This window comes from Hemitrygon akajei, chromosome 9, assembly GCF_048418815.1.
Source record: "Hemitrygon akajei chromosome 9, sHemAka1.3, whole genome shotgun sequence".
NCBI classification, from domain to species: domain Eukaryota; kingdom Metazoa; phylum Chordata; class Chondrichthyes; order Myliobatiformes; family Dasyatidae; genus Hemitrygon; species Hemitrygon akajei.
In genome coordinates, this window is record NC_133132.1 from 159736273 (window position 1) to 159763179 (window position 26907).

The window sequence follows — 26907 nt, forward strand, 5'->3', positions numbered from 1 at the left end:
ATCAGAAATGGTCTTTGTTCGAGATTAAGCCAGTTTGTTCTGTCCACTGATGAATAGTTTTTGTACTAAAACTAGAAGTTCCGTCACTATTGTTGATACAAATTTTTCTAAGTCACTTTCCTGAGTGAATGTTATGAGTTATGTTTGGACTGTACATTGTACTGTGGTAATGAAATTGTTTCTAAGTCTAACTATGTAGCATCTGCACTTATGCCTGTTGCTTTCAGGGCATAATAAAAGATTCCATTGCGACTTGTCTCAGTTCGGATGGATTGAGCTGAATTCAGATCGTTGCCTGCACTTATCTGGGCCAGTGTAACCTGCTCTCTCTGGAAATTAAGCAGCAAAGCCTAGTGAAGATTCAGTTGCAATTTGGTGGTGTACTGAACTCTGCCATAGTATACCCTGACTTCTTTTGTCAGGAGGCAAAGCTGGGTGCAGAAACTTGCCTTTTGGAGGCATTTTTAACAGATTTTCAAAGTATTTAGAAGTGCTCTACATTTGAAAAACAATTTACTAATTTAACATTTAAGAACATGTAAACAAAGAAATAAAATAAGTAGAAAACAAATGAAGTACTCTTTCCCTCTTTTCCTGCATTTGGTAATTATCAATTTTATGAATGCAGACACTGATCCTGTATCCTGGTTGATATAGGATTACAAATCCTCAGATTCTGTGGCACAGTGTTCATAAAACCATAAGACATAGGAGCAGAATTAGGCCATCTGGCCCATCGAGTCTGGTCCGCCATTCAATCAGGGCTGATTGTTTTTTTCAAATGTCAGCTTGATGAGCATTTGAGGTTGGATTACTGACAGGACATAGTGATCAAGTGCAGGGACAATGTGGTGATATTTGTCACTCAACTCACCTGAGACTTTTATCAAGTTGTCTAAATTCAGAATATTCTTAAAGAAGGGTCTTGGCCCGAATCGTTGCCTGCTGATTTATTTCCATAGATTCTGCCTGACCTGCTGCATTCCTCTAGCATTTTGTGTATGTTGCTCAGAAAATTCTTACCTGGTGGCAGCTTAATGCAGATAGTTCTGACCCATTAGTTCTTTTAAGAAAACATTCTGAGTCTCTTGCAATAAATAAATAAATAGCTTGATCCATTAAGTTATTACACAGCACATTGCTTGGCAGATGTAGCAGTTAATGCTGCTACTTAGTGGCTGTGCAGACTTGGGATTATTTCTGTCTTTGTGCTGTCTATGTGTGGTATACAGTTGGCCCTCCTTATCCGCGGGGGGATTGGTTCCGGGACCCCTTCCGGATACCAAAATTCATAGATGCTCAAGTCCCTTATTCAACCTGTCTAAATCCGGTGCACCTTAGGACCCAGCGGAAACCCAGACCTTATTTAACCTGTCTCAGTGCGGTGGACATTAGGACCCGGCGCCGGAGCTCTGAATGCGCAGTGTTTCTGTTCACGAAAATAATCATGATCACGACTGAAAATAAAGTGGAAATAATAAAGCAATCAGAAAGAGGTGAACGCCGTCGGTCATTGTAAAAGCGTTAGGCTACGTCAGTCAACAATCGGAACAATTTTAACGGATAAAGTGAGAAAGGCTGTGCCCCGATGAAAGCTACAATTATTACTAAGCAATGCAGTGGTTTAATTATTAGGTTTTGAGTTTTTGATCCTCCATATCAACCCAGCACGGTGGAGAGCGCACTAGGGAGCGATCTGTCCTGAGTCCTGAAAACTTCTGTTCCCAAGCCCGGTGCTGAAACATACTTTCTTAAGTGTTTTATAGGCATAGAAAGGTAAAATATATTCTATATACTAAGACGAACATTTGACTGACTGATGCTAAATAATACCAGATGTACCTGTTCCAACTTACTTGGTAAGCGAACTTCCGATTTTTTCGATCCCGATGCACGGTAACCCACGCACATCCTCCCGTATACTTTAAATCATCTCTAGATTACATAATACCTAATACAATGTAAATGCTATGTAAAATGGTTGTTATACTGCATTGTTTAGGGAATAATGACAAGAAAAAAAGTCTGTACGTGCTCAAACAACAAGTGCTGGAAGAGCACTTCCACATTTTCATGATTCGCGGTTGGTTGAATTCGCGCATGCGGAACTACACGTTCAGACTTTGACCATGCGGGTTTCCAACAAGTGCTCTGTTTTCCTTTCCATATCTCAAAGACTTCCTGAAAACTTAATTGGCTGCTGTAAATTGTCCCTTAGAACAGGTAAATGGTAGAAGAAAATCAAAGAACTGTAGGGCATGTGAGAGAGTAAGTTGCAGGGATAGAGGGAAATATAAGGGAGGGGGTGTGGGGGCTGATAGAATTACCCTGCAAGAAGCTGGCAAGGGTTTGATGGTCCACATGGTTCATTTTGTGTTGCAGTAAGTAAGAAAAAACAGTAATGACCAAATTCAGTGGTTTCTTTATTTTCAGCTGTAATGAGCTTTCTAATCTCGCTGGCTCACATACCTATTGACAATATATGAATACAGAGGCCCAAAAGAGTGGAGGCTATATGTTCATCTGTATCAAATTGATTCCATGAGACCAGGTTATCTGAAGCTCAATACAGCTTGATTTTGAAAGTCAGTGACATGATCAAATACACATAGGCAACTGCTTACCTACACTTTTCTCAATACAGTGGATTCCAGTTAATTGGGACACATTGGACCAGTACATTTTCGACAAATTAAGCAGCTGCCCAAATTAGTTAAAGTTTCATGGATGTTCTCGTCACTGGAGAGAAGTACCAGTAGACATGACATAATGTCTTTATTGAATAAAATGAGATACAGCATGCAATATACTGTGCCCCTTTTGGAGCAAAAGGTCTTCCTGACCCAGCTGTACATGACATTTTGATAGCTCAATCATTCCATTTAATATCAAACAATGTACACAAGAGACAATATGAAATTCTTGCTCCTCACAGACATCCACGAAAAACAGGAGAGTACCCCAAAGAATGAGTGACAGTAAAAACATTAGAATCCCAAAGCCCCCTTCTCCTCATTCCACGCAAAAACAGCAGCAAAGCATCAACCCTTCCCTACTTAATTCAGCAAAAAGCATCAACAGCAACCACCCACCAAGCAAGCAATTGCAAAGCTGGCAAGAGTGAGCATCACCTGCAGTACAACAAAAACAAATTTTTCACCTGACAATCTGACATGACACAGACTCCTCTCAGTGAGAGGGGGGACAAAACAAAACAACTTGATAATTATGGTGTTAAAGTCTGCTTCATCTCTTTTTTTTACTTCTCTGACTCAAGAATTAGCAGCAAACTCTCCTTCACCAATGAGGGAGAGAGAGAGACCGATTTGCCAAGAACCGAGTCCTCCAACAGCTGATCTGTTGTTCACGATATTCTGTTTTCTCCCTTGATGCTTCAGTCGACGACACCAGTATAGAATCAGCTCATTCACAGGGCTGCAAAGCTTTGGAACCCCAAAGGCGTGCTCATCTTCTAGGCTGCGTCCTTGGGATGCTCTAAAGATCAACGGACAATTCCATATTTACAATGTAACCACTTCTTTGAGCTATGCATAAATTTCACAACTCCCACTTTGCACCCACTCCACAGACATTTGAAAGAATTTTAATTGGCATTGAATGGTCTTCGAATTGACTGTGGTTCACACTTCTTAGGAACTCATTGTTCAGAACTGCATTTTAGATTTAATCCACCTTTAATATTCACAACAAAGACAATTGGCTGAAGTCAGGTTGCTGAAGTTATTTGTTATATGTGTTAAAGGTATAAAAAAGACGAGCTACATTTAAATGAGTAACAATTTACAGTATGTATTTAAATGAAATACAGAACAAATTAAAACACTGCCAATACCTCTTCAGTACTATAAAACTGAGTATTAGTTCCTAATAGTTATCGACAGAGGAATTTATTTGCTGTGTTCCTTTGATTGACTGTAAATAAATAAATCAGCTCAGACACCTTTTCCAGATCCTCTAAATCTTCATTATTTCGTCATTATTTCGAGTTTCAGCCAAGGCATCGTGTGTGTCCTTGAGGAAGGCACTTAACCACACACTGCTCCTGCATGTTTATAGCCCAGTGGCGGCGGTTGGTGAAGTATGGACAAGACAATACAAGACTGCTTTTTGAACACAAACATACATAACTGACACAAAAACTAATCATTAGACACCATGCCACTAATCATGGTGTAGTGTACAGTCGGCCCTCCTTATTCGCGAGTTCCGCTTGTGCGAATTCAACCAACTGCGAATCGAGAAAACCTGGAAGTGCTCTTCCAGCACTCATTCTTCGAGCATGTACAGACTTTTTTTGTCATTATTCCCTAAACAATGCAGTATAACAACTATCTACAGAGCATTTACATTGTACTAGGTATTATAAGTAATGTAGAGATGATTTAAAGTATACGGGAGGATGTGCGTAGGTTATCGTGGATCGGGATCGATAAAAAATAAGAAGTTCTCTTACTAAGTAAGTCGGAACAGCTACATCCAGTATTATTTAGCGTCAGTTAGTCAGACGTTTGTCTTAGAAAATTGTATATATTTTACCTTTCTATGCATATAAAACACTTAAGAAATGTACGTATTTCAATAATTAAACCACTGCGTTGCTTAGTAATAATTGCAGCTTTCATCGGGGCAGGGCCTTTCTCACTTTATCCTTTAAGATTGTTCCAATCGTTGACCGACTGTAGCCTAACGCTTTTCCAATGGCCGATGGTATTTCACCTCTTTCTGATCGCTTTACTATTTCCACTTTATTTTCAATCGTGATTGTGATTATTTTTGTGAACAGAAACACTGCAGATTCAGAACTCCACTGGGTCCTAAAGACTACCACTCTGAGACAGGTTACATAAGGTCCGGGGTTCCGCTGGGTCCTAAAGCCCACCGCACTGAAACAGGTTAAATAAGGGACTTGAGCATCCACGTTTTTTGGTGTCCGCGAGGGGTCCCCGAACCAATCCCTCGTGGTTAAGGAGGGCCGACTGTATGATGGTCACACATGTGCACGTGATTGACACTAGTTAGAAACTGTTCAGCAACAGTCTTCTTCCCCAATTAAGTGGCATTGTGTCCAAAATAAACAAAGGGAATGCCAGGTATTTTAACAACTTAGTTTTTGTTCTTTCAGATTTATCCCAAATAAACAAGTGCCTAATTAACTGGAATCCACTGTATATTGAAATATTTGGCAGTTTGAAGCAGAGAGCTATTGTCTCAAGTCTTCACTTCAAAAATGCTGAGGTTATGTACAATGAGAATGGGAATTGCATGTGTTTGTCATTGCCTGGCATGAAATTGATAAAAATTAAAATATTTCAAAATATACCTTTTAAAATCGAGAAACCTGCTTTGCTTTGTCTTTTTTGGTATATTTAGTCCTGAACACAGCTCAGTTGTAACAATTGATTTCTTTAATAAAAGTGGCATGTATTCTTTCAGATGCTTCAGGAACAACTGAAAGACGACCAACAGAATGCTAATGATACTCTTATAAAACAAAAGCAGTTAGAAAATGAACTCGTTGCTTGTAACGATCGTATTCAACAGCAATCTACAGAATTGCTACTTAAATCAAGTAGGTCTCTCTTTAGTTTAACCCCATTTATTTCAAAAACAACAAAATGGTGGATAAATCAGCTTGAATGATACAATTTAAAAGAGAAGTGATGGAATGACACATTATTTAATATTAAGAAAAATTACGAATACTGAACTCGGGATTTTTATGAGAGAAAATTTTCTCAACTATTGTTTCATATCTCTAATGCCATTAGCATCAGTGAAATTAGCTACTTGTCCCATCATGTCTAGCCTAGCCATTGGGCATCCATGTGTATTAATCCCATTTTCTAGCTGGTAGCCCATATCCTTAAATGGCTAGTCAATTCAAGTGCTCTTCCAGACATCTGTTAAATGCTGTTAGTGACTCTGCTTCCACCACTCTCAGGTACTTCAGATATTCACCCCAATCTGGGTGAAAAAGGACACATTCAGATCCCCTCTACTTCTCTTACTTCTTACCCTAAGTCAATATTATCTAGTTTAATTCACCTGCATTATACCCTATCTATTGTCCTCATAATTTTGTATACCACAATCATGTTCTCTCTTAACCTCCTTCACTCTAGGGAAACCAGACCTAATCTGTCCAATCCAGATCACTCAAACTCCCCAGTCCAGGTAACAGCCTTGTGAATCTTTTCTGTGCTCTCTATCTTAATCTTATCCTTCTTATAGTGGGCTGACTGGAAATGCACAGAGTAGTGAAGTTGGCCTGACCAACATTTTGTATAACTGTGGAGCCACACTCACGTCTCCATCTACATCAACAGAGCGTGTATCAAGCTTCAAATTCCTTGGTGTCCACATTTCTGAAGATCTCACCTGGTCCTTGAACTCCTCCATCCTGATCAAAAAGGCTCAGTAGCGCCTTTATTTCCTGCAGAGCATCAAGAAAGCTCACCTCTGTCCCAGGATACTGATGGACTTTTACTGCTGTACCTTTGAGAGCATACTCACCAACTGCATCTCAGTGTGGTATGGCAATTGTCCCGCTCGGAATGCAAAGCACTCCAGCGTGTGGTGAAAACTGCCCAGCGGATTATCGGCACCCAATTGTCCTCCATTGAGAACATCTACCATAAATGCTGCCTGGGCAGGGCAAAAAGCATTATCAAGGATGCATCTCACCCTAACCATGGACTTTTTACTCTCCCCCCATCCGGTAGGTGCTACAGGAGCCTCCGCTCCCGCACCAGCAGACACAGGAAGAGCTTCTTCCCTGAGGCTGTGACCCTGCGGAACTTCTGCATCACAACACTAAGCAGTATTGCACCCATATTGTACTGTCCCAGTACTTTTATATTTGTATGCTGCAACACTTACTTTTTATTCACGGTTATTTTGTAGATAACATTATCCTTTGCATTTCTGGTTAGATGCTAACTGCATTTCATTGGCTTTGTATCTGTACTCGGCACAATGACAATGAAGTTGAATCTAATCTAAATCTAATCTAATCTAATATGACATTGCAACTCATACTCATTTCTTTTGCTGATGAAGTCAAGCATGCCATACACCTTCACATCAGCCTATCAACCTGCATTCCCATTTTCTGAGAACTATGTATTTATATCTTAATGTCCATCTGTTTAACAATACTCCGCAAGGCCCTGCCATTCAACATGTTGGTCTGTTCTGCTTTTAATTTCTCAAAATGAATTACTTTATAATTGTCTAAGTTAAATTCCATCTGCCATTCCCTTCCCCATTTTCCTAGTTGATCAAGATCCTGTTGTAATGTTGCACAACCTCCTTGTCCATTATAGAGACAATTTTGATATCATCTGCAAACTTGTTAATCATAGAACTTAGAACAATACAGCACAGTACAGGCCCTTCGGCTCACAATGTTGTGCCGACCCTCAAACCCTGCCTCCCATATAACCCCCCACCTTAAATTCCTCCATATACCTATCTAGTTGTCTCTTAAATTTCACTAGTGTATCTGCCTCTACCACTGACTCAGGCAGTGCATTCCACGCACCAACCACTCTCTGAGTAAAAAAAACCTTCCTCTAATATCCCCCTTGAACTTTCCACCCCTTACCTTAAAGCCATGTCCTCTTGTATTGAGCAGTAGCACCCTGGGGAAGAGGTGTTGGCTGTCCACTCTATCTATTCCTCTTAATATCTTGTATACCTCTATCATGTCTCCTCTCATCCTCCTTCTCTCCAGAGAGTAAAGTCCTAGCTCCCTTAATCTCTGATCATAATCCATACTCTCTAAACCAGGCACCATCCTGGTAAATCTCCTCTGTACCCTTTCCAATGCTTCCACACCCTTCCTATTGTGAGGTGACCAGAACTGGACACAGTACTCCAAGTCTGGCCTAACCAGAGTTTTATAGAGCTGCATCATTACTCTGCAACTCTTAAACTCTATCCCTCGACTTATGAAAGCTAGCACCCCATAAGCTTTCTTAACTACCCTATCTACCTGTGAGGCAACTTTCAGGGATCTGTGGACATATTTTCCTTCAGATCTCTGTGCTCCTCCACACTCCCAAGTATCCTGCCGTTTACTTTGTACTCTGCCTTGGAGTTTGTCCTTCCAAAGTGTACCACCTCACACTTATTTGGGTTGAACTCCATCTGCCACTTCTCAGCCCACTTCTGCATCATGCCACCTATGTTCTTATCCAAATCATTTATATAAATGGTGACCCATTTATGGGTGACCCGAGGACCCAGCACTGATCCCTGTGGCACAGCACTGGTCTTGGCTTACAATCTTAAAAAAAAACCTTCCACTAGCCCCTCTCTTTGCATACACCAAGCCATTGCTGTATATAAATGGCTAGCTCACTCTGGATCTCATGTGTTCAGTGGGCCAAATGGCCTAATTCTGCTCCTGTGTCTTATGGTTCTATTCTACATCACTTCTTCATGTGCAAAATGCTAGAGGAACTCAGCAGGTCAGGCAGCATCTATGGAAAGGAATAAAGAGTCAACATTTCGGGCCATGGCCTTTCATTAGAACTACCGAGTCTCGGTCTGAAACATCAGTTCTTTAATGCCGTTAGTAACTGATGTGTCCTGATGAAGGATCTCCATCTCAGCCGGAAACATCGACTATTCCTTTGCATTGATGTTGCCTGACCTGCTGAGTTCCTCCAGCATTTTATGTGTTACTGTGGATTTCCAGCAAATGCAGAATCTCTTGTGGTCAGCCTACCATGCCTTGCTAAAGTCTATGTTTTTAACCTGTAATGCCCACCCTCATCAATCCTCTTGATCACCTCTCCAAAAAGCTCAATCTCATCTGTGATATATGATTTCCCACACACAAAGCTCTGGTGATTATCTTTAATCAGTCCTTTCCTTTCCAAGTTCAATAAATCCTCTCTCTTAGAATCCCATCCAATAAGTTTCCCATCAATAACGTAAGGCTCACCAGCATATAAATTCCGCACTTATCCTTGCTACCCTTCTTAAGTACAGGGGCAACCTTAGCTATCATGCAGTCTTCCAGTAGGTTACTTGTGTTAATGACAATACAAAATGCTCAGCCAAAGCCCTGGAAAAATTGTCAGAGCTTTCTGTAACATTGCATATATTATTGTGTATTTAAACCTTTGAATTTTGTCCTACAGTGAAGTTTACAAATAGATGCTGAATGTTTTTTTGTTTTAATTTAAAACATGCAACTACTCATTTTAACTAAGAGAGATTCACACTCATACAGCATCATTTTGACCTCTTAATTTCTCAGCTAATTTCACATGTGCTTTATAGGCATTAATAAGTAACAAGTTTCCCACAAATAAAGATATAATAATGACAATATTAATTCCTTTAGTTGTATTAATTGGTAAATAGTTGTTGTCTAGAACCTCTGAAATATTTCTTCTGTATCAGAGATTCTATAACATCCACCTCAGAGCATAGGTGGTACTTCGATTTAAAGATTTTTTTCAAAACCAGGGAATGAATTTAACTGGAATCTTTTAACCACAGATCCATGAATGTACAGTAACTAAGTATAATAGTTGTATTGTAATATGAGAGATCATGGATAATCACGGAACAATTATATAAAAATGCTTTGTGTTGATTTTAGGTCACATTGGAACACTTCAAGCAACACAAATGACTCAAGAAGCTACAATCCAAGAACTGGAGTTACAGCACTGTAGATTAATGGAGAAATTATCCCATCTTGAAGAGGAAAGGAATACCTTGCGAAACAGCAAGATGACCTTGGATGAGCAACAGAGACAACAACTAATGGCCATTGAGAAGGTTGTGCTTTTAATTTTTAAGATGTTTTAGTAGTTTAGATATTTTGGAAGTAATGCAAATACAAAGAAATTTAAATTGATTGTTGCCATTTCAACCTTTCAATATTGAATTTCTATTACTAAGAAAATACATAAATACATCCGCAGAATCTCCTACGTATATAATACAGTTTTATTTTAAAGTAGTTTTGCTTTGCTAACAAAGCTAAATGTCTTTCATATTAGTGAACATAGTATTGTTAAGCATGTATATTTTTCACTCATTATCTTTCAAATTACTTCCCAGCTCTGAGGGGTGTGTTTGATTTGTTTGTATGAATATAGCTGTACATATCTCCTAAATGAAGATGAAATTATTGACCTAGTGACAAATTCTCCCCCTCCCAAATCAAATATATAATTAAAATATCCAGTCAACTCGGGTGCGATGTTCTTTTTCTCGGGTGCAATGCAATATGCGGTAGCTTGCTTATGCTGAACTTGTAGTGGTAGAATAGAGTTACTAAAAATTGTTCACTGTTGCCATGATGATTTCATATAGAGAAAAGGAAATTGGTGGGAAACTTCCATGTGGAATATGAAAGAAAGGGCTCTTACAGGTTATAAACTTAAAAATGTTCAACAGTAGCATTTAATCTAGTCAGCTCCATCTTGGGTACTAGCCTACAAAGTACCCAGGACATCTTCAGGGAGCTGTGTCTCAGAAAGGCAACATCTGTTATTAAGGACCTCCAGCACCTGGGGAATGCCCTTTTCTCACTGTTAGCATCAGGTAGGAAGTACAGAAGCTTGAAGGCACACACTCAGTGATTCAGGAACAGCTTCTTCCCCTCTGCCATTCGATTCCAAAATGGACATTGAATCTTTGGACACTACCTCGCTTTTGTTTTAATATACAGCATTTCTGTTTTTGCACATTTGTTTAAATCTATTAAATATATGTAACTGATTTACTTGCTTATTGTTATTATTATTTTTTTTTTCCCCCTCTCTGCTAGATTATCTATTGAATTGAACGTCTGCTGCTAAGTTAACACATTTTACGTCACATGCCGGTGATAATAAACCTGATTCTGATTAATTTAGGATATCAATAAAAAGATGGAATATTTGCATCTATTAGAAGGATCTGTCATGGGTCCGGTTGGCCGTTCCCCTTTAACACTTCTTTCTCCCTGGCTATGCCCCAATTTCAGTCATTTGATCTCCATTGCTGCTCGTTTACCCAATTACCGTACGCCTGGATTTCATCAGAGACTGGGAAATAAATACGATGGCGACACTATCACAGGTTGCCAGTTTGTTGTGTGATACTTTACTCCCTTGTCCGATTAGAGCCGTCAGTTCTAAGTTCCGCTGTAGTTTCTAGAAAGTCCCTGTAACTCCCGTCTCTGTGTCAAGATTCTTCTGGTTTCCTGTTCTACATTCAAGTCTACGCCAGCCTCCCCAACTCAGTCGACGTGCCAGTGTCCTGCACTTGGGTTCTCCTCAGTCGCCCCATGCAACAGGATCTTTCAAAACATTTACTTACACCCTAAGACCATAAGACATAGGAGCAGAACAAAATGGCCAGCATGAACCCAGCGGACACGAATTCCTTGCAACAAGCCCTCGCCAGCCAGGACTCCCTACTGGGCCTGCACGATCAGCTGCTTTGGGATGTCATGGAGAACCTCTGCTCCCTGTCAGTGGACATAAGAAAAGTCAGTGAACAGGTCGACCGAGTATCCACCCATCTTACCCCGTCCACCCCGGAACTCTGTCTGACCAACCCAGACAGCCTATATTGGCGACGCCTGATGCATCCACTACACGTCCGTTAAGAGAGCCGCACGTACCCAAAGCAGAACCCTACGCTGGGGATCTGGGGAAGTGCCAGGGCTTTTCTTCTGCAATGCTCCTTGGTGTTCGTGCAGCAGCCATCCACATACGCCTCTGACCAAGCGAAAGTAGCTTACATTATGGGGTTCTTGTGAGGAAATGCCTTAGCTTGGGCCACCGCGATTTGGGACAATCAGCCAGAGACCTGCTCTTCCTTCCTCACCTTCATTTCAGAGATAAGGAAGATTTTTGACCATCCAGTCTGCGGTAGGGATGCCCCCAAGCGTCTACTCACCCTCTGTCAAGGCTCACGCAGTGTTGCTGAATACTCCGAGGAGTACTGGACGCTAGCGGCCGACTCGGGTTGGAATGATGAGGCACTCCAGGAGGTATTCCGGCAAGGCCTCTGTGACAAAGTAAAGGACAAGTTGGCGGCTAGGGATGACTCAACAGCCTGGATTCAGTGATCTCCCTAGCCGCCAGGCTGGACAACCAACTCCAAGAACGGCAGAGGGAGAGAACCGGTTGCCCTGCTCCTTTGGCCACCCCACGGCATGCTTTACCATCTAATCCCAGCCCTAACCTCTCTCCTTCTCCCATTCCTAGAATAGCACCCAGCCTGGCCGTTTCCACCATCCCAGGAGAGGAACCAATGAAGCTGGGACGGAGCCGTCTTTCTCCCACAGAGCCACTCCAGAGATTCAGAGCCAGGGATTGTCTCTATTGTGGTCAGTCTGGCCATTTTCATGCTACCTGTTCCCTTCGGCCAAAAGGGAGGGCTCTCCAGTGGAAAGGGGGATCCTGGTGAGTCAGACAACATTCCCTTCTGTCCCCCAATCCTGGATGCAGATCCAAGCTACTGTGAACCACAACCAACAGTCCCTGTCCTTGGCTGCCTTGATAGACTCCAGTGCTGAGGGGGATCTGTTGGATGAAAACATAGTTTCCCAGCCGGAATTCCTCGGGAGCCGTTGAGTACCTCTCTGGAAGCCCGGGTACTGGACGGAAGACTTCTGGCCAGAGTCACTCACCGTACTCCACCACTGTCTGATCCTCTCTGGGAATCATCGGGAGCAGGTACAATTTAACCTAATTTCCTCTCCTCAAGCTCCGATAGTTCTTGGGTACCCCTAGTTAAGCCGCCATAACCCTTGCATTGATTGGTCCACCGGGAAGATCGCCAGCTAGAGTCCATTTTGTCACGCCACTTGTCTACAGTCAGCCCTTTCCCCTGTAAAAACCACCACGACCTCATCTGCCATTGAACCCCCTGACTTGTCCAGGGTTCCAGCGGAGTACCACAACCTGGGACAAGTCTTTAGTAAACAACACGCCCTTTCCCTACCTCCACACCGACCATACGATTGTGCCATCGACCTTCTCCCCGGAGCTCCTCTACCCACCAGTTGGCTGTATAACCTGTCCCGGCCAGAGAGGGAAGCACTGGAAGGTTACATCAGTGAATCTCTCACGGCGGGTATTATTCGACCCTCATCCTCCCCGGTGGGCGCAGGGTTCTTCTTTGTGGGGAAGAAGGATGGCTCTCTCCGTCCCTGCATTGACTACCGAGGCTTAAATCGTATAACCATTAAGAACCACTGCCTCTTATAAGTTCTGCATTCGAGCCACTTCATGAAGCCACCATCTTCTCGAAATTGGACCTCTGAAATGCCTACCATTTGGTCCAGATAAGGGAGGGGGACGAGTGGAAGACGGCTTTCAATACCCCGTTAGGCCACTTGAGTACCTAGTCATGCCTTTCGGCCTCACCAATGCCCCTGCTGTTTTTCAAGCCTTGATTAACGATGTACTAAGAGACTTCATTAACGGCTTTGTGTTTGTCTACCTGGATGACATCCTGATCTTTTCCAGCAGTCCCCAGCAACACGTGCACCATGTCCGTCAAGTCCTGCAGAGGCTGGGGGAGAATAAATTATTCGTAAAGGCGGAGAAATGCAAATTCCACATCCCCTCAGTCAGCTTCCTAGGTTATATCATCGAGAGGGGACAGGTGAGAACTGATCCTGAAAAGATCCGGGCTGTGGCGGAATGGCCCAAACACACCGTCTGCAAGCAACTCTAACGGTTCCTGGGGTTTGTGAACTTCTATCGCGGGTTCATCAGAAACTACAGTCAGGTGGCGGTTCCCCTTACCCAACTTACCTCGACTGCCACACCTTTCCTTTGGAACTCTGAGGTGGACTCAGCACTCGCAGAACTAAAGAGGCGTTTCACGTCTGCTCCCGTTCTGATTCAACCGGATTTGTTGTGGAGGTTGACGTCTTTGACTCTAGGGTGGGAGCGGTACTGTCCCAACGTTTGGGCCCGGATCAGAAACTACATCCCTGTGCCTTCTTCTCTTGCCGACTGTCTCCCGCTGAACGAAACTACGACGTGGGGAACCGGGAGCTACTAGCGGTCAAACTGGCGTTGGAGGAGTGGAGACACTGGTTGGAGGGGGCGGAACACCCGTTCATCGTCTGGACAGACCACAAGAACCTTGAATATATCCAGACTGCCAAACGTCTGAATTCCTGCCAGGCCGGTTGGGCATTATTTTTTGGCCGGTTCAGGTTCTCCTTCACCTATCGCCTGGGGTCCAAGAATGGGAAGCCCGATGCCCTCTCCCATCATTACGTTTCCAAGGAGGACCTTCCCAACCCCGAGACCATTCTTCCACCATCCTGCATAGTGGCTGCCCTCACCTGGGAGATCGAGTCCAGAGTCAAAGAGGCCCAAAGGACTCAACCCGACCCAGGCATTGGACCTCCCAATCGCCTCTTTGTACCCAATTCTGTTCGATCACAGGTTCTACAGTGGGGGCACACTTCTTGTTTCGCCCGCCATCCCAGAATCGATCGGACCCTGACCCTCCTGAAGAGGCATTTCTGGTGGCCCTCCATGGATGCTGACACCCGTTCCTATATTTCTGCATGTTCTGTCTGCGCCAGTGGAAAAGCCTCCCATCGGCCACCTGTGGGATTACTCCGTCCCCTACCTGTCCCTGGGTGTCTCTGGTCCCACATCGCTTTAGATTTCGTCACTGGTCTACCCTCTGCCATACACTGCCATACTCATGGTGGTGGACCGTTTCTCCAAGTCGGTACATTTTGTAGCCCTCCCTAAACTACCTTCTGCGCAGGAGACTGCAGACCTTCTCGTCATCCATTTTTTCCGACTTCACGGAATCCCTTTGGATATTGTCTCCGACCGGGGACCTCAATTCATTTCGCAAGTTTGGAGATCTTTTTGTCGAGCCCTTGGTGCCTGAGTTAGCCTGTCGTCCAGGTTTCACCCACAGACGAAGAGGCAAACGGAGTGGATCAACCAGGAGTTGGAGGCGGCGTTATGTTGTATAACAGCCAACAACCCGTCTACTTGGAGCAGCCATCTCGCATGAATAGAATACGCCCACAACTCTCTGGTCAGCACCGCTACCAGAAAATCTCTGTTTGAATGCTCTCTTGGGTATCAACTCCTGCTGTTTCCCGCCCAGGAAGAGGAGATGGCGGTGCCATGTCATGGTCCGGATCCATTCCCCTTTATATTTAGTTAGGTTGCAATCCGGACCATTGACGCCTTGTTCCCTTTTAATTTCATTTCATGCGTCCCTTGAGCTTGGCAATCAAGGTAATCTACCCTCGACCCGAACCGGCAGCTTATAAGCCCCTGGCTTTAGCCGTTCAGGGCGAGAGTGTTAAGAACCCTTCGCAAGTCGCCACCGCCGCTACGACAAGCCAGAGTGATCCAGCCCGCATCGGAGTACCAGCAATTCGCCTTCCGTCACCAGAGTGGGTCCGGGCAAGGTCAACCTACCAGGGGTGAGTGGAAGGCGGAGTCCTGACTCGACGTTCCTGCCTGTTGTCCATGTTTATCCCTCGAAGAGTCCCGGCTCGGTGCCTGAGCAAAAGGCAGAGTCCTGACTCGATGTTCATGCCCGTTGTCCGTGTCTACCCCCTGAAGAAGTCCCGGCTCGGTGCCTGAGTGGAAGGCGGAGTCCTGACTCGATGTTCATGCCCCTTGTCTGTGTCTACCCTTCGAAGAGTCCTGGCTCGATGCCTGATCTGAAGGAGGAGTCCTGGTTCAAGATTCCTTGTCCTGTGCTTTGGTGTCCACATTCCTGGCTGCAGCGATCCATGGTATCCAAGTGTCTGGCGGCGGTGAATCAAGGTCCCAGTCTCCAAGTCCAAGGGCTGTGGTGGTCCCAGACCCCAGGGTCCAAGTCCAAGGTCCGTGGCTGCCCATGTTCCACCCTGTCCTAGTGCAAGGTCCGCGGCGATCCAAGTCCCTAGTCCCCTTAGTCCGAGCTTCGTGTTTCTCTTTGTCCTCGATTTCCCAATCTTCTGTGTAGCGAGTAATAAACGCTATTTTGTTGTACCTAAGAAAGTCGTGTTTGTGTCCTGCGTGTGGGTCCTCTCCCAGCACCCTTGTCCCCACCTCGTCACATGCCATCAGTCCAGGCCCATATACACAGGTGCCGGAAAATCTGGGAAGACATGCACGGCCCTGCTTAGCTCAGTCAACCGTAACCAAAAAATTGCTGACTGTCATCGTACCCCTGCTCCTGAGTATCGACCTGGGCAGATGGTGTGGCTCTCGTCTAGAGACATTCCTCTCAAGAACGAGCCCATGAAGCTCGCCCCCCCACTTCCTGGGACCCTTCGAGGTTGAGAGAATTATCAATCCCATGGCAATCCAGCTCAAACTACCTACATCAATGCAAATTCATCCTACATTTCACGTCTCTAGGTTAAAACCGGTTTCTGTCAGCCCCTTGTGCCCTCCGACTGAACCCCCTCAACCCCCCCGGATCATCAACAACCATCCGGCGTACACCATCCGGTGGTTATTGGATGCCCGCCGTCAGGGCAGCGGTCTTCAGTACCTGGTCGACTGGGAGGGGTACGGCCCAGAAGAACGTTCCTGGATCCCCCGCTCCTTCATCCTAGACCCCTCTCTCATCCAGGATTTCCATCGGGACCATCCAGACAAGCCTGGGGGGGTCACCTGGAGGCTCCCGTTGAGGGAGGGGTACTGTCATGGGTCCGGTTGGCCATTCCCCTTTAACACTTCTTTCTCCCTGACTATGCCCCAATTTCAGTCATGTAATCTCCATTGCTGCTCGTTTACCCAATTATCGTACATCTGGTTTTCATCAGAGACTGGGAAATAAATACGATGGCGACACTATCACAGGTTGCCAGTTTGTTGTGTGATACTTTACTCCCTTGTCCGATTAGAGCCGTCAGTTCTAAGTTCCGCTCTAGTTTCTGGAAAGTCCCTGTAACTCCCGTCTCCGTGTCAAGATTCCTCCGGTTTCCTGTTGTACATTCAGGTCTACGCCAGCCTCCCCAACTCAGTCGACGTGCCGGTGTCCTGCACTTGGGTTCTCCTCAGTCGCCCCATGCAACAGGATCTTTCAAAACATTTATTTACACCCTAAGACCATAAGACATAGGAGCAGAATTAGGCCATCTGGACCATTGGGTCTGCTCCGCTATTCAATTATGGCTGATACATTTTTTTAATCTCCTGCTCAACCTGATTCCCGGCCTTCTCCTGTAACCTTTGATGCCATGTCCAATCAAGAACCTGTCAATCTCTGCCTTAAATACACCCACAGATGCATGTGGCAACAAATTCTACAAATTCACCACCCTCTGGCTGAAGAAATTTCTCTGCATCTCTGTTTTGAAAGGGCACCCCTCTATTCTGAGGCTATTCCCTTTTGTCTGAGACTCTCCCACCATGGGAAACATCCTTTCCACATCTATTCTGTCTAGCCTTTCAACATTCGAAAGATTTCAATGAGATCCACCCCCCCCCCCCCCATCCTTCTGAATTTCAGCGAGTACAGACTCAAAGCCATCAAACGTTCCTCGTATGATAACCCTTTCATTCTCGGAATCATCTTTGTGAACCTCCTCTGGACCCTCTCCAATGCCAGCACATCTTTGCTAAGATGAGGGACCCAAAACTGTTCACAATACTCAAGGCGAGGCCTCACCCCTGCCTTATAAAGCCTCAGCATCACATCTTTGCTCTGGTATTCTAGACCTCTTGAAATGAATGCTAATGTGGCATTTGCCTTCCCCACCACTGACTCTGTCTGCAGGTTAACCTTCAGGGTGTTCTGCACAAAGACTTCCAAGTCCATCTGCATCTCAGATTCCTGGATTTTTTCCCCATTTAGAAAATAGTCTGCACATTTATTTCTACTACCAAAGTGCATGACCATGTATTTTCCAACATTGTATTTCATTTGCCACCTTCTTGCCCATTCTCCTAGTCTAAGTCCTTCTGCTTCCTACTTGTTTCCTCAACACTATCTGCCCCTCCACCAATCTTCATATCATCTGCAAACTTAGCAACAAAGCCACCTATTCCATCATCTAAATAATTTATATACAGCATAAAAAGATGTAGTCTCAACACTGACCCCTGCAGAACATCATTAGTCACTGGCAGCCAACCAGAAAAGGATCCTTTTATTCCCACTTGCTGCCTCCTACCAATCAGCTAATGCTCTAACTGTATTAGTAATTTTCCTGTAATACCATGGGCTCTTAACTTGATAAGCAGCCTCATGTGTGGCACCTTGTCAAAGGCCTTCTGAAAGTCCAAATATACAACATCCGCTGAATCCTCTTTATCCATCCTACTTGTAATCTCCTCAAACTTCCAACAGGTTCGTCAGGCAGGATTTTCCCTGAAGGAAAGCACGCTGATTTTGCACTATCTTGTCCTGTGTCACCAAGTACTTCATCATCTCATCCTTAACAATTGACTCTTAGATCTTCCCAACCACTGAGGTCAAGCTAACTGGTTTGTAATTTCCTTTCTGCTGCCTTCCCTCTTCCTTAAAGAGTGGAGTAACATTTGCAATTTTCCAGTCCGCTGGCATCATGCCAGCGTCCAATGATTTTTGAAAGATAATTTCTAATGCCACTACAATCTGTAATGCTGCCTCTTTCAGAACTCTGGGGTGCAGTTCCTCTGGTCCGGGTGACTTATGAACCTTTAGGTCTTTCAACTTTTTGAGCACCTTCTCTCTTGAAATAGTAACTGCTGCAGTTCTAATCCTTCACACGCTACAACATCAGGCATACTGCTAGTGTCCTCCACAGTGAAGACTGATGCAAAATACTCATTTAGTTCATCAGCCATCTCCTTGTCCACCGTTGTTATTTTTCCTGCCTCATTTTCTAGCGGTCCTATATCCGCGCAACACACACAAAATGCTGGTGGAACGCAGCAGGCCAAGCAGCATCTATAGGAAGAAGTACAGTCGACATTTCGGGTCAAGATCCTTCATCAGGACTAACAGAAAAAAGAGATAGTGAGAAATTTGAAACTGGGAGGGAGAGGGGGAGACCCGAAATGATAGGAGAAGACAGCAGGGGGAGGAATGAAGCTAAGAGCTGGGAGGTTGATTTGTAAGAGGGATTCAAGGCTGGAGAAGGGGGAGTATCATAGGACGGAAGGCCTTGGAAGAAAGAAAGTGGGGAGCACCAGAGGAAGATGGAGAACAGGCAAGGAGTTATTGTGAGAGGGAAAGAGAGAAAAGTAATAAATAAATAAATAAATTAGGGGTGGGGTAAGAAGGGGAGGAGGGGCATTAACAGAAGTTAGAGAAATCAATGTTCGTGCCATCAGGTTGGAGGCTACCCAGATGGAATATAAGGTGTTGTTCCTCCCACCTGAGTGTGGCTTCATCTCAACAGTAGAGGAGGCCATGGATTGACATATCGGAATGGGAGTGGGATGTGGAATTAAAATGTGTGGCCACTGGGAGATCCTGCTTCCTCTGGTGGACAGAGCGTAGGTGTTCAGCAAAATGGTCTCCCAGTGTGCGTCGAGACTCACCAGTATATAGAAGGCCACACCGGGAGCACCGGACACAGTATATCACCCCAGCAGACTCACAGGTGAAGTGTTGCCTCACCTATAATGACTGTTTGGGGGCCTGAATGGTGGTGAGGGAGGAAGTGTAAGGGCAGGTGTAGCACTTGTTCCACTTACAAGGATAAGTGCCGGGTGGGAGATCGGTGGGAAAGGATGGGGGGGGACAAATAGACAAGGGAGTCGTGTAGGGAGCGATCCCTGCAGAAAGCAGAACGTAGTGGGGGAGGGAAAGATGCGCTTGGTGGTGGGATCCCGTTGGAGATGGTGGAAGTTATAGAGAATTATATGTTGGACACCGATATGTCCCACGTCACATTCCCATTCTGATATGTCATCTCCCAGTGGCAACACATTTTAATTCCACGTCCCATTCCCAATCCAATATGTCAGTTCATGGCCTTCTCTACTGTTGAGATAAAGCCACTCTTCAGGTGGGAGGAACAACGCCTTATATTCCGTCTGGGTAGCTTCCAACCTGATAGCATGAACACTGATTTCTCTAACTTCCGTTAGTGTCCCTCCTCCCCTTCTTACCCCATCCCTAATTTTTTTCTCTCTTTCCCTCTCACAATAACTCCTTGCCTGTTCTCCATCTTCCTCTGGTGCTCCCCACTTTCTTTCTTCCAAGGCCTTCCGTCCTATGATACTCCCCATTCTCCAGCCTTGTATCCCTCTTACAAATCAACCTCCCAGCTCTTAGCTTCATTCCTCCCCCTCGTCTTCTCCTATCATTTCGGGTCTCCCCCTCTCCCTCCCACTTTCAAATTTCTCACTATCTCTTTTTTCTGTTAGTCCTGATGAAGGGTCTCGACCCGAAATGTCGACTGTACTTCTTCCTATAGATGTTGCCTGGCCTGCTGTGTTCCAGCAGCATTTTGTATGTGTTGCTTCAATTTCCAGCATCTGCAGATTTACTCATGTTTGCATACCTATATCCGCTCTCATTTCTCTTTTATATTCAACATACTTGAAAAAACCTTTACTATCCACTTTGATATTAATTGTTAGCTTGCTTTCATATTTCATCTTTTCCCTTCTAATGATTTTTTAAATTTGCTCTCTGTAGATTTTAAAAAAACTTCCCAATGCTCTATCTTCCCACTAATGTTTGCTTTGTTGTATGCCCTTTCAAAGCATTTATAATAGCTTTGAATTTCCTTGTTAGCCATGGTTGTACTATTTTACCATTTGAGTATTTCTTCATTTTTGGAATACACATGTCCTGCACCTTCCTTCATTTTTCCCAGAAACAGATGCCATTGCTGCTCTGCTACCATCCCTGCCAGCATTTCCCTTACTCAGAATCAGAATTAGGTTTATTATCACCGGCATGTGACATGAAATTTGTTAACTTAGCAACAGTTCAATGCAATACATAATATAGAAGAGAAATAGATAAATTAATAATAATGATAATAATAAACAAATAAGTAAATCAATTACAGTATAGGTACATGGAATAGATTTTAAAAGTGCAAAAAACAGAAATACTATATACTAAAAAAAGTGAGGTGGTGTCCAAGAGTTCAATGTCGATTTAGGAATCAGATGGCAGAGGGGAAGAAGCTGTTCCTGAATCACTGAGTGTGCGCCTTCAGGCTTCTGTACCTCCTACCTGATGGTAACAGTGAGAAAAGGGCATGCCCTGAGTGCTGGAGGTTCTTAATAATGGACGCTGCCTTTCTGAGACACCGCTCCCTGAAGATGTCCTGGATACTTTGTAAGCTAGTACCCATGATGGAGTTGACTAGATTTACAACCCTTTGCAGCTTCTTCTGGACCTGTGCAGTAGTCCCCACCAATACCAGACAGTGATGCAGTCTTTCAGGATGCTCTCCATGGTACATCTATAAAAGTTTTCAAGTGTATTAGTTGACATGCCATATCTCTTCAAACTCCTAATGAAGTATAAATCAAATCAAGTCAAGTCACTTTTTATTGTCGTTTTGACCATAACTGTTGGTACAGTACACAGTAAAAACGAGACAATGTTTTTCAGGACCATGGTGCTACATGAAACAATACAAAAACTACACTGAACTATGTAAAACACACAAAAACTACACTAGACTACAGACCTACCCAGGACTGCATAAAGTGCACAAAACAGTGCAGGCATTACAATAGATAATAAAAAAGACAATAGGCACAGTAGAGGGCAGTAAGTTGGTGTCAGTCCAGGCTCTGGCTATTGAGGAGTCTAATGGCTTCAGGGAAGAAACTGTTACATAGTCTGGCCGTGAGAGCCTGAATGCTTCGGTGCCTTTTCACAGATGGCAAGAGGGAGAAGAGTTTGCATGAGGGGTGCGTGGGGTCCTTCATAATGTTGTTTGCTTTGCGGATGCAGCGTGTAGTGTAAATATCTGTGATGGCAGGAAGAGAGACCCTGATGATCTTCTCAGCTGACCTCACTATCCGCTGCAGGGTCTTGCGATCTGAGATGGTGCAATTTCCGAACCAGGCAGTGATGCAGCTGCTCAGGATGCTCTCAATACAACCTCTGCAGAATGTGGTGAGGATGGGGGATGGGAGATGGACTTTCCTCAGCCTTCGCAGAAAGTAGAGAACGCTGCTGGGCTTTCTTTGCTATGGAGCTAGTGTTGAGGGATCAGGTGAGATTCTCTGCCAGGTGAACACCAAGAAATTTAGTGCTCTTAACAATCTCAACCGAGGAGCCGTCGATGTTCAGCAGGGAGTGGTCGCTCTGGGCACTTCTGAAGTCAATAATTATCTCTTTTGTTTTGTTCACATTCAGGGACAGGTTGTTGGCTCTGTACCAGTCTGTTAGCTGCTGCACCTCCTCTCTGTATGCTGACTCGTCGTTCTTGCTAATGAGACCCACCACGGTTGTGTCATCGGCGAACTTGATGATGTGGTTCGAGCTGTGTGTTGCAGCACAGTCGTGGGTCAGCAGAGTGAACAGCAGTGGACTGAGCACACAACCCTGGGGGGCCCCCGTGCTCAGTGTGATGGTGTTGAAGATGCTGCTTCTGATCCGGACAGACTGAGGTCTTCCAGTCAGGAAGTCTAGGATCCAGTTGCAGAGGGAGGTGTTCAGGCCCCGTAGGCTCAGCTTTCCAATCAGTTTCTGAGGAATGATTGTGTTGAATGCTGAACTGAAGTCTATGAACAGCATTCGAATGTACGTGTCTTTTTTGTCCAGGTGGGTTGGGGCTCAGTGGAGGGTGATGGCAACCGCATCGTCTGTTGAACGGTAGGGATGGTACGCGAACTGCAGGGGGTCTAGTGAGGGGGGCAGCAGGGTTTTGATGTGCCTCATGACGAGCCTCTCGAAACACTTCATGATGATGGATGTGAGTGCAACGGGACGGTAGTCATTGAGGCAGGACACTGAAGACTTCTTCGGCATGGGGACGATGGTGGTGGCCCTGAAGCACGTTGGAACGACGGTGCTGCTCAGAGAGATGTTGAAGATGTCAGTGAGAACATCTGCTAGCTGGTCTGCACATCCTTTAAGCACTCTGCCAGGAATATTGTCTGGTACAGCAGCCTAGTATAGTCGCTGTCTTGCCTTCTTTATAACTACATCAATATGTTGGGAACAAGTTAGATCCTCAGGTTAGATCCTCCACTGAAATGCTGCTACATCAGACTTTACTTTCTCCCTATCAAGTTTCAAGTTGAAAATAATCATATTGTAATCACTGGTTCCTAAAGGTTCTTTTACCTTAAGCTCCCTAATCGCCTCCAGTTCATTACGTGACACCCAATCCAGTATAGTTAATCCCCTCGTAGGCTCAATGAGAAACTGCTCTAAAAAGCTATCTCGTAGGCATTCAACAAACTCACTCTCTTGAGATTTATTACTAACCTGATTTTCCCAATCACCCTGCATGTTAAAATCTCCCAGGGCTACCATAACATTGCCCTTTTGATTCGCCTTTGCTGTTTCCTGTTGGAACCTATGGTCCACCTCCCAGCCACTGTTGGGAGGCCTGTATATAACTGCCATCAACGTCCTTTTACCCCTGCAGTTTCTTAATTAAATCCACAAGGATTCAACATCGTCTGATCATATGTCACATCTTTCTACTGATTTGATGTCACTCTTTACTAGTAGAGCCACATCACCCCCTCCGATATAATGTGTAACCTTGGACATTCAGCTCCCAACTACAACCATCCATTTGGTAATATAGTGAAAGATATGTGAGAAACATGTGGGAAAGATCTAGAGGTACACTCTCAATTTTGAAAGATTTTAAGTAAAATGTCAAAAGAAACTCAAAGAACCCCATTAATATGTTGTGTGAAAAATTATCCTATTAAACTGGCAGGATGGGCAAACCTTTGTCAGTATCCTCTCAGAGGCCAATATTCCCTGCCTAGCAACTTGAGTTAACCAAGTCTGGAGGATAGGCAACATCATCTGCATGCCAGAGTCTAGATCCTTTGAAAAAAGAGTTCATCCCAAGTCCTGTTAACAGGCAAGAGCTTTTCCAGGTGGACAAAGAAACTGCTTCAGTATGTTTTGGAAGTTGTCTTGAAAACATGTAACATTCTCAGTGACATGGAGAGCATGGCCCTTGATCACTCAGAATGGAGAGAAAGCATCCATGAAGTCACTGGAAGAACATGAAGGTGTGCACAAACAACAGAAAGAATGGATGACTTCCCACCCACCAGCTCCATCAGACACTACCCGTTCCACCTATGGCAAAGGCTACATCCACACTCGGCCGGGTAATTTTGAAAACACCAGTTTCGTGTAAAAACGATAGGTGTCCACACTATGCGTTTTTAAAAGTATCTCTGTCTACATTGAAACGGTGATTTCGGCGAATCTCCCCCTACCGAAAACAAGCGACATGTTTGGTGTCGAATCTCGCCGTACAAGTGTGTGTTTGTGTAGTTACAGACTAGAAAAACTTAAAACGACGGACAGCTGTTGGCTCTCGCGCAGGAGAACTTAAAAGTAAAAAAAAACAAATACTGGAGCATATGGAGGCAACCGACAGGGAGTTCACGGACAGATTGACCCGGCTGACGACGAACATTGAAAACCTGACTAACTCTGTTACATTAATAAAGCACCTTGTTAAATGTATAAAACATGTCTGCATCAGTGTTATCTTGTATTTCCATACAATGTTACATTAGGCTGTTACACATCTATTGTCAAAGTACTTGCATAAATAGGTAAACCACCTTCATACGAGCAGGGACAGAAAAACAGGGCAAAGTGAGTATACTTATTTATTCAGTAAGTTATGGGTCAAAGTATTTGGTGAGTATATCTCTAACTCTTCTGGCGTCAGTTTCGTTGCCCTCCGTTCTGAAATTGTTAGGTTGCGTTAAAAAAAAACAATGAAATAGCGCGCTGCCGTCTGACAGTGTTTTCAGAAGTCTCTGGTTACCCCGTCCACACTGATCTGCTTGAGCAGCGTTTTCAAAAATACCCACCCTGGAAAGGGTTTTTGAAAAGCTCCGGTTTCGAGGGACAAAAACGCCATTTTAGTGTGGACAGAGGGTAAAACAAAGAGAAAAAGCTTCGGTTACGGATTTATCCGGCGTAGTGTGGACATAGCCAAAGTCTGCAGATCCTGTTGCTTCATTGAATGGAAGCAAATTAAACTCAAGGCACAAGCACTGCCAGAGGAGGAGGAGGTAGAAGCACTTTCAAACTTGGTTCTGAATAACTAAATAGGTGCAGCATACAAGCTGAGTTAAAAGAGGGGTTTTGACAAATATTGAAAATGGAAAGAACAGTCAAAGTTATAGTTTTTGGATAGATCATTAAATAACGTAATTAAAATGAAAAGAGATCTTGGTCAGATTAACTGCTAGGAAAAAGTTGTAAGCCAAATAAGTAACAGAGTGTGAAAAATATTTTAGTACAAGACGGATACAATGTAGTTTTATGCAATCTAATCAGAACTAATGTCATGATAAATAGATTTAGAGGTTAAACTAAAAGCAACATTTAAAAAGAGACATGGTAATAATGACCCGTGAGAAGATTGGTAAGATGATGACACGCTCGGATACAGTGGCATCTCTGGGTCCAAACAAAGGTGTTGTTGTTTGTCTTCTATATCTTTTTCACAAATGCAAAACACTGCTGGATATTAAGAACACAAAATGCTGCAGGTCTACCCCAATATTGGGTTGCTGGATGATGGTGGAGCTGGACTTGTTGCCTGCTTCTTCTTGTTCTCTTGCAGCCTGCTTCAGGTACCCATGGAGAAAGGTGTCAGATGGTGTACAATTCAACAGGTGGTGCAGGTGATTATCTTGGACCTTCTTGTTGTGATTGCAAGACTCTGTTAGACAATGATAATATAGGATTCTGTGAGTCCAATTCAGTGGTTCGTTGGTGAGACTGACAACAGGGGAGTTGTGTTGCCTCGGTTGTTCAACAGACAAGGCCCTCATGCCTTGAGATCGCACTTGCGGCTGCCGTGGAATAGGAGACACCAGGACCGGTTGTGTGCATCTTGATTCTGCGTTAGGTTGGGGGCTGGCCCATCTGTCGGTGCTGCCATCCAGTGTTCCTTGGTGGAAGACCCAAAGCTGGATTGTGCTCATCTGCAGCTGCACTTGCATGAGGCAAAAAGAACTACAAACTTGTTCTACAGAAGCATGGCATCAGAACAACATCCATGCACCATCAATCTACAGCCATGACAGTCAGGGGACTTGGACTATATTATTATTTTTAATATATTTTTATGGTTTTTGCTTTCATAAACACAGAAATGCATATGGGACTGCTTTGAATCGGTAGACTGGACTGTATTCAGGGATTCATCTTTGAATCTGGATGAGTATGCTGCAGTTATTACCGACTTCATTAAAACCTGTGTGGATGAGTGTGTGCCTACAAAGACTTACTGTACATTCCCAAACCAAAAACCATGGATGAACCAGGAGGCACGTTGTCTGCTGAAGGCTAGATCTGTGACATTCAAGTCTGGCAAACCAGACCTGTACCAGAACACCAGGTATGATTTGTGGAGGGCTATTTTAAGGGTGAAGGGAAAATTTCGAATGAGGTTGGAGGCGATATCAGATGCATGGCAGCTTTGGCAGGGACTGCAAGACATTACTTCCTACAAAGCGAAACCCAATAGTATGAATGGCAGTGATGCTTCACTACCAGATGAACTCAACACATTCTATGCACGCTTTGAACGGGAAAACACAACTACAGCTGTGAAGATCCCTGCTGCACCTGATGACCCTGTCATCTCTGTCTCAGAGGCCGATGTTAGACTGTCTTTAAAGAGAGTGAACCTTCGCAAGGCAGAAGGTCCCAATGGAGTACCTGGTAAGGCTTGGAAAACTTGTGCCAACCAACTAGCGGGAGTATTCAAGGACATTTTCAACCTCTCACTGG

At 44.3% G+C, this 26907-nt stretch overlaps 1 protein-coding gene across 8 annotated transcripts in view; it reads left to right on the plus strand.

The window, feature by feature from the left end:
* Nucleotides 1-26907, plus strand: part of fam184ab (family with sequence similarity 184 member Ab) — a 187527-nt gene that overhangs the window by 73351 nt on the left and 87269 nt on the right. For all 8 annotated transcript variants that reach the window (XM_073057386.1, XM_073057391.1, XM_073057387.1 and 5 more), the window contains exons 3-4: nt 5455-5590; nt 9641-9822. In XM_073057386.1, coding sequence (XP_072913487.1) covers nt 5455-5590; nt 9641-9822 — 318 coding nt within the window. The remainder of the gene's footprint in view (nt 1-5454; nt 5591-9640; nt 9823-26907) is intronic.